This window comes from Coptis chinensis, unplaced genomic scaffold (genome assembly GCF_015680905.1).
Source record: "Coptis chinensis isolate HL-2020 unplaced genomic scaffold, ASM1568090v1 utg73_pilon_pilon, whole genome shotgun sequence".
NCBI classification, from domain to species: Eukaryota; Viridiplantae; Streptophyta; class Magnoliopsida; order Ranunculales; family Ranunculaceae; genus Coptis; species Coptis chinensis.
Window position 1 is genome coordinate 202,281 of NW_028238182.1, and position 11,870 is coordinate 214,150.

Consider the following 11,870-nt stretch of genomic DNA (forward strand, 5'->3'; position numbering starts at 1 on the left):
TCCAGAATCCGACCCAAACCGATCTATTGTCAGCCATGCAGGGGCTAGATTTTTGAAACCAAAAATTTTAACTGATTTCAGATACCAAATTACCAATCAAACACATGAAATACTAGGTAATAGTTTGGAAGCCTTTTTGTTGCATTGGCTTACAACTCAAGTGACTCATGATACAACTATCAAACACGAGACTATGACTCTATGACATAAAACAACTAGCTGAAGGCTGAAATGTTTGGGATTCCAAAACTTTCTTATTGACTCGCCCAAATATTCTGAGTACTTACATATGCTAACACCTACTGACATGAGTTAACACTACGAAAGTTCTCTTCCCTCATCTGTACTATTACAATCTCTATACCTTTATACTAGTATATATATTACAAACTTTAAAAGGGTTCTTCTCATATTGCACACACATTTAAGTTGCTCGAATGTTCGAGTAAATAAAGAGGCAAGTCAAGTTTGAGCTGATGCTGTAGCTCCTATTTTGTCTCCATGCCCTCCTCAGTAGTATAATCTTTGAAGATTTTGATACTTACCAACTTACATGGTTCTGCTTCCTCTAGCATTTGTACTACCTTTCTCATTGAGGGTCTAAGTGCAGGAAGCCTAGCTGTACATAGCACAGCCACTCTCAACACTTTAATTGCATCTTCCTTGAGAACCTCTTGGATACTCGAATCAACCACACTCATTACACTTTCCCTGCTAGTCATCTTGCTGCTTATCCATTGGACTATGTCCCTGTTCTCCCCAAATTCCGAATCAATTGGTATCTTTCCCGTCACAAGCTCCATGAGAACTACTCCGAAACTGTACACATCGCTTTTCTCATTCACTTGGTACGTGTACGCATATTCTACCCAATACAGAAAAAGACACACCAAAAGTTGTTAGTTCAATTCAAACGTCAACATAAAAGTTCCAAGTGCGAATACAATGACAAAGTGAGAAGCCGCCAAAAAATAGAAAAGAAAAAAGAAGGGAAATAGCAAATATATATGTACAGATCAGATCCAAGTGAGGTCTTTGTCATGGCCAGATAATGCTTTAGTTTTTAAAAGGACTCTCAAGAGTCAGTCAAGAGCCATTGCTCTATTATTTGTTTAAGGCCGGTGCAGCCCCACTAGGCCACTAGTGTATTTTGACAATAAACACAGAGAAGCCCAACCTATTCTTACAAAAAACTATGAATTGTGAAACAAAAACAAAACGAAACGAAAAAGTAAACTCTCTTCTCAATCAATTTCTACTACTAATCTACAGGCTTGCTGACATAAGTATTAAGACTTTTATATAAAAAAACCCGAAGACTTTAAGCAACCAGGAGAAGCATTTCCTGATTTATAATGATTGAAGAAATCCAGATCATACGAACTTGTCTATGGTCTTCAAGACGCCAACGGTATATGAAATTGGTCAAGTTTGGTCTGGTGACCAGAATGGATCTCTAAATAAAGTTATCCACCCAAATAATGTTCAAAGTTACCAAATGACTTATACTATTACCACTCTATGTAATAACACCATAAAAAAATTTATCACTATTACCACTTGGTACTTCACTCTATTGAGGAGTTTACTACTACTAATACTAAAACTACAGAATAGTTGAACCTTACCGGGTGCAATATAGCCGTGAGTTCCTGTAATGATGTGCGCGGTCGTTCCCTTTCCACCGGCAGAAGCTGCTTGAAGAACGATCTTAGCGAGTCCAAAATCAGCTATTCGAGGCTTAAAGAACTCATCCAGCAATATATTGCTTGACTTGACATCACGATGAATAACTGGTCTATCACACCCATGATGCAAATACTCCAAGCCCTTAGCCGCCCCAACAGCAATCTCATATCTGGTCTCCCAATCAAGATCCATCTTCTTATTACAAGTGTGCAACCTATCCCACAAACTTCCATTGGGTAGGTACTCGTAGACCAACAAACTTGAATCCTCACTAGTGATGCTACAATACAGCTTCACCACGTTCACATGTCGTATGGAGCTTAATGTCTCCACCTCAGCATCAAATTCTGGTAAGTTCCCAGACCGTTTCATCAGCATTGTGGCACTACTACGACTACTCTTCCGGTTACCAGAATCTGACTTCCAAATGTGTTTCACAGCCAGGTCATTTCCATTTGCAAGACCAACTCTATAGACATTCCCTGAACCACCAGTTCCAATTATATTTTCTTGTTTGATTGAATTCAAAATGTCTTGTTCAGTAAAACTCAATATGCTAAAAGACTTCACATCCCAAGAATCGGATTTCATTGAGCGCTCATCATCTTTGCTCTTCTTTTTCATGAAAATGAAGCATGCAAGGGACATCAGTAAAACAGCTGTCCCTGCAAGAAAGCAAGTGATGAGTGTTCGAATTTGACTTGCCTTGCCGGAATCTGATGAACACTTGCGAAAGTATTGTATATTTTGGCTACAGAGGTCAGGATTTCCAGCAAAGCTGCCGTTATAAGCTTGAATTGAGAGAGAATGTGGAATAGGTCCTGTCAAGCGGTTGTTTGACAGGTCGAGAAGGCTAAGCTTTGGAGAAGATAAACTTGTTGGAATATGACTAGAGAGCTCGTTGTCTGATAGGTTCAACGAGTTTAGAGATGGTAATGAACCCAGACTTGCAGGGATTGCACCAGTAAACGAATTGTCAGCTAAATTGATGTTGTTTAGATGAGAACAAGAGGCAACTGAATCTGGAATACTGCCCAAAAACATATTCTCCTGTAAGTATAAACTGTTGAGCATTTTCAGTTCTCCAATACTCGCAGGAATCTGACCAGAAAACTGATTCGAGCTAAGGTCAATTAGTACAAGAGAGGAAGCTTTTGTGATTTCCGATGGTAACTGACCAGAAAATCGGTTGGATTGGAGGTGTAATTGAGTAAGTTTTTTGGCATTTCCAATTTCAGACGTAAGAGGACCATCAAATTGATTCATGGCGAGATCTACCAAATCGAGATTTGGCAATCCCCAAATTCCAGGAGGAACACTGCCTGAGAGAGAATTATTGCTGACTCGAAAACGGTTCATGGACAAACAATGTTCATAAGTCTCCGGAATTCCACCAGTAAACTTGTTCTGGAGCATGAGTAAAGCAGTCATGGTGCCTCTCTTGCACATGTCAGATGGAATAGGACCAGTGAGGTAATTCTCTGAGACGTCGATGAAGTCAAAATCCGCCCAAGAACCAAGCATTGGAGGCAAATTACCTGTGAGCATGTTGGCATAAAGCGAGAGATTAACTAGGAACTTGAAATCACCGAATTCCACTGGCACTTGTCCAGAAAACTTGTTAAAAAACAGCTGCAGAGAGACCAATTGTGTTAAGGGCTTCAACTCCGAGAGATCTCCTTCAAGATTGTTAGCCGACGCATCAAAATTTTTAAGGCTAGAAAGATTTCCAAAACCCACAGGTAATTCTCCAGTGAGAGAGTTGTCGTAAAGTTCAAGCTGCCACAGTTTCTTGAGTTTGTTGATTTCAGGTGGTATCTGTCCATATAAAGCATTATCAGAGAGCTCTAGATTGGCCAACTCCGTCAAATTTCCAATCTCTGCTGGAATTCCCCCCTGTAGACTACAGTTTGTGAGATAAAGCCGGTAAAGCCTGTCAAGCTTTAGAATCTCCACAGGAAACGAACTATTCTCGAACAAATTATCCCCGACGCTTAAAAACTCGAGACCCGTGATATTTTCAAGTGACTTCCATGGAAAAACACCAGAAAATCCAGTATTATTCATATTCAAGAATGTCAGTCCAGTAAGAGAAGGAAAATCTGGCACCACTCCACTAAATGAATTCATAGAAAGATCCAAGTAAGTCAACTTGGTACAGTTATTCAAACCTTTCGAAATTGTTCCGGATAATAAGTTCGAGCCAAGATTGAGCATTTCCAGAGATTGAAGCTTGCATATCAAGTCAATAGGAAGAGGTCCAACTAACTGATGTCCAGGGAGGTCGATTTGCGTCACGGATTGTTTGTCGCAAACTATTCCAGTGAAGTTGCAAGGAGAAGTATCTGACCTCCATGAATCCAACACAGGTGTGTTTGGTTTTTGAAATGCTGACTTTACTTGCAGTAAAATTTTAAGCTCATCGGAATCATAAGAGAAAACATAGAGAAAACATAAGAGAAAACATAGAAGAAAGAAGAATTCCCTATGAACTCCTCTTGAAGGTAGTATATTTACAGGGGAAAACATTTCTGGGATAGAAGAAAGATAGGAAACTTTCTTGTCTTCAAAGTTGGACTTGTGTGGAAGTTATAGACAAGAGGTTGAAGCTAGTAATCGTAAAGGAAGAAAGAAAGTGGGTGTCAAGTGGGACAGAGTGATCTCTAATAGTTAAACCACATGCTCTGCTTCTAGAGTTCTAGTGTCTTTTCAGTTTTCACATGAACAGTTAAATCTCGACAATCAAAATAAAAGTCCTTGGTGATTATCCTTGTCTGCAATTAATACCCAATCAAAGTGAGCGTGTGGGTGTATATTCTTGTTAGTTTGGAAACAGTAATAAGGTGAAAGCAATGGAGTTTTCTTCGGCACTGTGGATGCTGATATGATTTACAGTTTGGTCCAAATACATGTCCATAAGGTGAACTTGTTTTATGTGTTAGTGGAAGGTGTGAGGTGGGTGGTGGTGGTGGAAGCTGCATGAGAAGATAGATAGAACTTGGAAGCTTCCAGCCGCCCTGTTTGACTAGAATCTCACTGATACAAGTGTGTCTTATCTGTTTTTATCCCCTTCGTTTTCTGTACATGAAATCTACTTTAGAATCTAAAATCGAGACAAGGCAAGCTGAACCAAGTAAAGGTGAATGCAGATATACTAGGCGATCCTTGGCTCCTCAATATGGTCCCTGCTTTGGGAAGTAAACATGAGTTACCGTGAGATCAACAGGTCTTGGCCCATAAGCATAAGCATTTTGTATATATGTGACACATCTCCACTCGATCTAATAGTTGTATGGTACAAATAATTATATAATTTTTATAAATTTTATATTAAAATACATTCTAAATTTGAATTTTTACAAATTTTTGTTAAGTTGAATAGATTGGAAGAAAGACGACTTTTTCTTTTAAGTGATTACTAACTAAACGATTTATGATTTTTATGGATGTTACTCAATGGTTGATGTGTTTACAATCCTATAGGATTGATTTTACTGTCTAGCTATATTGTCTCAGTTGTACAACTACTGAAACAGAAAATAACATGTTTATGCCATCCAACTAAGATTACGGGAAACACATTACACACAGACATTCAACTTCAAATTACATCAATAAAGATTACCAATTACCAATTCTTTTGGGAAACAATTACAAGAAAATTCAATGAAAGATCAATAAAGATTACCAGTTACCAATTTTTTGGAATCAAGACAAACCAAAGCTTTGAATTAATTTATCACAAAAAAAAAAAAAAAAAAAAAAAAAATCATTTCCCGCATGCTTGAGGCAAAAATCGCCACTTAAGCTATAAGCCTATTCAAAGTTCCAAACTAACCCAAAAATAAGCTGGCATAACTAAAACCAGCAAATTCGTCAAGTAAATGTATCAAAATTTCATTACTGTTGAGCTCAGGTTGAGCAGGGGCTCTAATGCACTGGGATCAAACTTCCTTGCAAAGAGATAACATACAGATGTCTGCTGTGAATTATATGTACACATTGTCCCATTATTTCTTATAGACTGTATAAACCCTTCAGTTATATCAACCCCGCCATAGGTAGCAGGGTGTGGGCCTCCCTTCGACCAATCAACCCAAGTCACACTACGATTAGCATTCAGAGCGCCAAAAAACATGTTCAAATAAGTAGGAAGGTAATGCTCATCTGGGTAGCACGAAGGCTTGCAGTATTTCCTGAAGAGCGAGTAGTAGCTGGTGTCTGAGATTATATTCACAGCTAGAGCACGGTCCATCTCAAACCATTGAGACCCTTTCCGCCAATGGTTGAGCTTAATTGTTGGAAACATTTTGCGGGGATAACGACCACGCCCATAACGGGAGGGATCATCATAGGATTCAACAAAACTATGTTGAGAACCTACAAGATATTTATAGACCGTATCAAACTCGTAAACTGGTATACAACTCTCTGAGAGCAACACAAATCGCTCATTAGAGAAGTCCAACAGAGCATTGGCCAAAAGACGCTTCTCACTATCTACTAGCTCTACTGATCCCCAGTGGACAATCTGAAAAAAAGACAAGAAAAGAAAAGTTGTTATGTATTAGTGTATTACGAAAGAATAAATGCATGAAAGTTCGAATAATTGATTGGGAAGAAACAAATATAAAAAGACCAACTAACGAAAATCCTTATTCATCTTGTCAAAAGGTCTCCAATCAGAATAAAAAAACAAAAAAAAACTATAAGGTATTTTCCAGATGGTAAGAGTCTAGGGCACCTGTTTCATTAATAGGCTGTGCATATCACAAAATTATAACATACATAGCAATAATATAGGGAGGCGACGTCCAGAAGAACTGGTAGAGTCGACGAAATAAGTTATGGTCCATTGGCTTCTCAATTAGACGCAGAAAAAACCAACAATAATCTCGTTCCTTTTTCTAAGGTTACCTGTGGTGAGATCTGGGGAAGAAGAAATAAAGAAAGACATCCTCGGAAGGAGATTTGCTTAGAAGAAGAACAAGATATGGAAGATGGGCATAAATGAATATTTGAAATGAAACTCCATGGAAATGGATACTAAAACAAAATGAATTTCTTAAATATAAGAGTTTAGAAATTAGCAAATTCTAGCCAGGACAGACTTAAAGGTGGAAAAGCCAGATACAAAGCATTATATTAAATAAATTACATAGCCTCGAAACTCCATTATGAATGACATTCCAAATACAAAATGGCCTTGATCCCTCATGAAGAAGTGGCCATGTATGTAACCTTGTCATAAGAAAACTGCTTCTCTTGATGTTGGTCTAACAGATAAGTTCTCCTTTCTTGGGTAAGCTAAAGCAAACCAAGGATAACATCACAATATTGCAATTGTGTGGAGAAAAAAAATGCGAACTCCTAACAGGTAATATAATATACATGTCATAGGTTTGCCAATGCTATGCAAGAATGAAAAAACAATTCTCAGCTCACTTAGCAAAAAAAAAAAAAGTCCTACAGGTCATAGGTTCTCGAATTAATAATAAGAAGAAAAGATAGACGAGAGATAATACCTGACTTGGAATTTGGCGACCATAGAAAGCGGAGTTCTTGGATACATTGAGCTTGTAGCCTGGAGGTGCATGTATATAAATTGAAAACAAGTGTTCATGGCCTGTGAAAAATCTGTCCCATAACGGTGAGAGAGGCAAGGGTCCTCGTGTCAAGAAGAGAAAGGCAAGTTTAGGCACTCTATGATATGGATAAGTATCAATAGTGGGTACCATGGAAGCTCTCCAGAAGAGTTGATCATCGGAGAAAGAGTGTGTCAAGTGGGGCGGGTGGAGAAATATAGTAAAATTGAAATGATCCGTGTTTCCAACACTTAGACAGGAGGAGGAGGGGGATGGTGGGGAGAGTAGGTGGTTGGCTAGTATGAGCAGTAGCAGGTGAAAAGAACAAGTTAGATTGTGACTTAATAAGATTTGCTCTTGCAACGAGGCCAAAAACGAGACCAGCTAAAAAAACGAGAAGAATGAAGAGAAACTTAACAATTCGACAGGAGAATTCCTTAGTAAGTGGAAATTTAAACATATCAACGTCTTCTTCATCTGCTCTACCACTACGCATGGGTTTATTATAAATTTTTTACTGTAAATATTAATAATATAATAATAATTAGTATATCAGCCGGAAGAAATAAATAAAAGGTTAACTTACGATGTGAGTAGCATTGAGAGATCGGGATTTCGGAGTCAGGATCGGTGTGTTTTTTATTATTTTGATTTGTTAGTGGCATCCGTAGAATTCATAAACTCATTGGGATTTCGGAGTCAGAATCGGTGTGTTTTTTATTATTTTGATTTGTTAGTGGCATCCGTAGAATCCATAAACTCTGCCGGACATCAGGACATGTATATATATATATATTACATCACGCACGTGTACACCAAACACACATCTCGATAATGCCAGTTTTCTTCTCGAACTGAAAAATAGGATAAGGAGTTAAACTTTCTGTTTCCACACATCTCAAAATTTCACGTCAGCCTCTCATCTATTGTTTTCGTTTTATTTATATTTGGAGATTGAGTTAACTTTCTTCTTCAAAAGAGATATGGCTAACCAACGGATTGCAAGGATCTCAGCTCATCTCCACCCTCCTCCTACTGCTACTGCACAGGTTTGCTTTTCGTTTTATAATTATATTGTTTCTTGTAATTTTTATTTGCTGACCTCTCAAATAAACTGCACAGATGGAGGGGGGAACTACCACTAGTATGATATCAAGAGTGAACTGCCGAGCCAAAGGTGGCGCACCTGGATTCAAAGTAGCTGTATTGGGTGCTGCTGGTGGTATTGGCCAGTCTCTTTCTTTGTTGATCAAGATGAATCCATTGGTCTCCGTTCTCCATCTCTACGATGTCGTCAATGCTCATGGTGTCACTGCGGATGTCAGCCACATGGACACTGGCGCTGTGGTATGCTTTACTTTACTTATTATTATGCAAGTTTAAGGCTCTAAATCGATTACTACTATCCAGGTACGTGGCTTTTTAGGCCAGCCACAGCTTGAAAACGCTCTCACTGGAATGGACCTTGTTATCATTCCAGCTGGTGTTCCTAGAAAGCCAGGAATGACAAGGGATGATTTGTTCAATATTAATGCTGGTATTGTCAAGACACTTGCAGAAGGGATTGTCAAGTGTTGTCCAAATGCTATTGTGAATTTGATCAGCAATCCAGTCAACTCCACAGTTCCTATTGCAGCCGAGGTTTTCAAGAAAGCTGGCACCTTTGATCCTAAGAGGCTTTTGGGAGTCACAACACTTGACGTTGTCAGAGCCAATACTTTTGTGGTATGTCGTCATTCACTATATTGCAGCATTAGTCTTTGGAATTATTGAATGGAACTGTTGAAAGCCATTTCTTCATTCTAATCGCTTAAAAGATTGATTGTGCATTGGTTACCTTGCATTGTGAAGCCATCCACCTCCTCCCATGAGATTGTGTTGTTTGGTCTTTGATCATCAATAGAGCTTGTGAAACATTAGACTAAATGGACACGCTCTTCCTTCTTCAGATTACTTTAATAACTCTCTATTGTTAGTAAGAATACAATCAAATTGTTTTTGGTTTTTCTTACTTTTTGGCATTCTCTTTCAGGCAGAAGTTTTGGGCGTTGATCCCAGGGAAGTTAATGTTCCAGTCGTTGGAGGTCATGCGGGAGTAACCATTTTACCTCTTTTATCACAGGTTAGATAGAATAACTTTGTTTCAAACATGATAGTTAAAGGAAATTTGGAAATTGTGTGAAAAGATACACTGAGTGGAGATATACTGTTGCCATACCTTCAGTCCGTACATTCCATTCATAATATGTAACTCAAATTTGTGGCTGGGATTCTCCTCCCCACTCCCAATCAATGGGAGTCCGCAACAATAAAGTTATAAAGCAATATGCACGGGGCAAATAAAGATCTGCGAAAAATGTCGCAAAGAGAGATTGTTGTTATTTATCTTGCGGGTATTCTTTATTCTTTATATTTTTTTGCCAATTTATAAATTCAAAATGCCTCAAGCCTTCAGAAGACTTGAATTAGAGGGGATAATGAATCTGAACCAAACATGTCAATGGTCTCATCAGCGCATATGTCTTCAAGCCACGACCACCCTTAGATGGATGTGTTTGAACTCTCATTGACTAGTTATCCGTTTACGCAGGTGAAACCTCCGTGCTCTTTCACTGCAGAAGAAATTAACTATCTAACAGATCGCATACAGAATGGTGGAACAGAAGTTGTTGAGGTAAATGGTAAACCATATTTGAGAAATGTACAATTGATTGCTACATAGTAGTTGCTATAAATCATTTTAAGAACACTGAACAGCATATTCTTCTTTATTGCTGTGGGTAACGTGGTGTTATACAACCTTATAAATTCTTTGTACAACTAAATGGCTATTGATTAGATGACTTCTTGCCTAAGTAGATCTGATCAGCTCTAGTTTTTTTTTTTTTTTCTTCCAGAGAGAGATATCAATGTCATCATTTCTCTCCAACTCATCCTAATTGATTCTACATTTTTGTAATGCCTCACTTTATACCTCGCACAATAGCCTTGTGTTTCTCCAGAAAGTTGGTAACTCTACATAACTACCAGCTTTAGCACAAAATAGAACACCCTTGGTGATACTTCATGTCTCCTTCCACCCACCATTACCTGAATTACGAGCTGCTAATCCCATTGCAGTTGATCTTAGCCATAGGTAGGTTTCTGTGGATGGTCTTACCCAAGTTCCATAATATTGTTGGTTATGCTGAACTTTATTATTATTATTATTATTTTTTTTTTTTTTGGGGGATGCTTTGAGATGCTCAAGCTGAATTCGTGATATCCAACAACATAATAAGCTTATAGATATTGTACACATCCATTGCAGGCAAAAGCAGGAACAGGTTCTGCAACACTTTCAATGGTTAGCAATTTCAAATCTTATATTATTTATTCCGTTTGTGCTTCCACTTTTTACATGAAATAAGCAGCTAAAATTGAAAGAACTCAGGCATATGCTGCTGCTAAATTTGCGGATGCCTGCCTACGAGGCTTGCGAGGAGATGCTGGTGTTGTTGAATGCTCTTACGTGACTTCTCAGGTAATTGATGTGAATATTGTCTACATAAACATCTTCCTTGAAAATTTCACAAGGTCCTATCAGAAATTTATGTACTCACAGTTTTTCAGTATAATGAATATGTTATATTTTGAATAGGTGACCGAACTACCTTTCTTTGCAACAAAAGTAAGACTTGGTCGTACTGGGGCAGAGGAGATCTTTCCTCTAGGACCGCTAAATGAGTATGAAAGGTCTGTTGCAACAATTATATCATCTGTTCCCCTGATTGTGGTTGATTTCCATATATTTCCCGAAATACTGGTTGATTAAAAACATGATTTACAAAATTCTCAACAGGAGTGGTCTAGAGAAGGCAAAGAAAGAGTTAGCACAGAGCATTCAGAAGGGAGTGTCCTTCATCAAGAAGTAGATAACTGGGAAGAAAGCTTTTCATCAAAAGTTAGCCTCCTTTTTTCTTTTTCTTTTTTGTTTTTAGTTCACAAAAAAATTCATAAAATAAGTAGTCTTCCTGTTGTACGCAACTAATAAATTTTTAATGTTCTGGTTACAGTAACCAACTAATAAATTAGTAATAATTATTATAGTTGCTCCTTATATGGAAAGTAATGTAGAATCTGGATTGAGAAATAGTTAAAAAGAAAAATGATTTTACTGTGGATATATCTGAAAGCTAATAATTCGTCAGTTACACCAGATGCATTCCAAAAATCGAAGTTTCTCCAAAACATTTTGTTTTGTCCGTCCGTTTAGTCAGAGAAAAATTTAATAGGATCCAAGTTATAAGTTGTTCAGGATGCAAATACTCATGCGTATGTTTTTTGTTTGCACACAAAAAATAAGCGAACATCATTAAAATTTAAAAGCCAGTGGGGTCTTGCTTTGCGACCAAATACAAGCTTACAGTGAAAAATATTTAGGAGAATTGGAGAAATACAGAGCTAGAGAGAAAAATTCCAAAAATTGGAAAATCCTAGAATGTCCTCGTCAAAATGAACAAAGATGTCTAAAGCAAACTGGGTAGTAATGTAGTGTGTTCTATGATGGGGCTGTTTGTAGATACTTCTAAGGCCTATTTATTGGGAGCGATTCTG

General features: G+C 37.9%; 3 protein-coding genes across 3 annotated transcripts; 1 reads left to right on the forward strand and 2 right to left on the reverse strand.

Moving 5' to 3' along the window:
- Nucleotides 1-234: 234 nt before the first annotated feature.
- On the reverse strand, nt 235-4,592 carry LOC147472802 (receptor-like protein kinase 7). The gene is made up of 2 exons (XM_086588256.1): nt 1,629-4,592; nt 235-865 (listed from the first exon to the last, which is right to left on the reverse strand). Exons 1-2 carry the CDS (start codon nt 4,216-4,218, stop codon nt 489-491), a joined length of 2,967 nt encoding a protein of 988 aa, XP_086444382.1. The 5' UTR covers nt 4,219-4,592; the 3' UTR covers nt 235-488.
- Nucleotides 4,593-5,473: 881 nt separating this feature from the next.
- On the reverse strand, nt 5,474-7,850 carry LOC147472803 (Core-2/I-branching beta-1,6-N-acetylglucosaminyltransferase family protein). The gene is made up of 2 exons (XM_086588269.1): nt 7,215-7,850; nt 5,474-6,220 (listed from the first exon to the last, which is right to left on the reverse strand). The coding sequence occupies exons 1-2, from the start codon at nt 7,425-7,427 to the stop codon at nt 5,579-5,581; spliced, it is 855 nt and encodes a 284-aa protein (XP_086444395.1). The 5' UTR covers nt 7,428-7,850; the 3' UTR covers nt 5,474-5,578.
- Nucleotides 7,851-8,016: 166 nt separating this feature from the next.
- On the forward strand, nt 8,017-11,362 carry LOC147472804 (malate dehydrogenase, glyoxysomal-like). Its single transcript, XM_086588268.1, has 9 exons — nt 8,017-8,323; nt 8,397-8,621; nt 8,685-8,999; nt 9,307-9,396; nt 9,865-9,948; nt 10,585-10,620; nt 10,708-10,797; nt 10,915-11,009; nt 11,116-11,362. Exons 1-9 carry the CDS (start codon nt 8,258-8,260, stop codon nt 11,186-11,188), a joined length of 1,074 nt encoding a protein of 357 aa, XP_086444394.1. The 5' UTR covers nt 8,017-8,257; the 3' UTR covers nt 11,189-11,362.
- Nucleotides 11,363-11,870: the final 508 nt, after the last annotated feature.

Coding starts and splice junctions, on each gene's coding strand:
- LOC147472802 (XM_086588256.1), bottom strand. CDS start 4,218: ATGTTTTCCCCTGTAAATATACTACCTTCAAGAGGAGTTCATAGGGAA. Junction 866..1,628: donor TCACGGCTATATTGCACCCG/GTAAGGTTCAAC, acceptor TGTATTGGGTAG/AATATGCGTACACGTACCAA.
- LOC147472803 (XM_086588269.1), bottom strand. CDS start 7,427: ATGGTACCCACTATTGATACTTATCCATATCATAGAGTGCCTAAACTT. Junction 6,221..7,214: donor GTCGCCAAATTCCAAGTCAG/GTATTATCTCTC, acceptor TCTTTTTTTCAG/ATTGTCCACTGGGGATCAGT.
- LOC147472804 (XM_086588268.1), top strand. CDS start 8,258: ATGGCTAACCAACGGATTGCAAGGATCTCAGCTCATCTCCACCCTCCT. Junction 9,397..9,864: donor TTTTACCTCTTTTATCACAG/GTTAGATAGAAT, acceptor CCGTTTACGCAG/GTGAAACCTCCGTGCTCTTT. Junction 9,949..10,584: donor GTGGAACAGAAGTTGTTGAG/GTAAATGGTAAA, acceptor CATCCATTGCAG/GCAAAAGCAGGAACAGGTTC.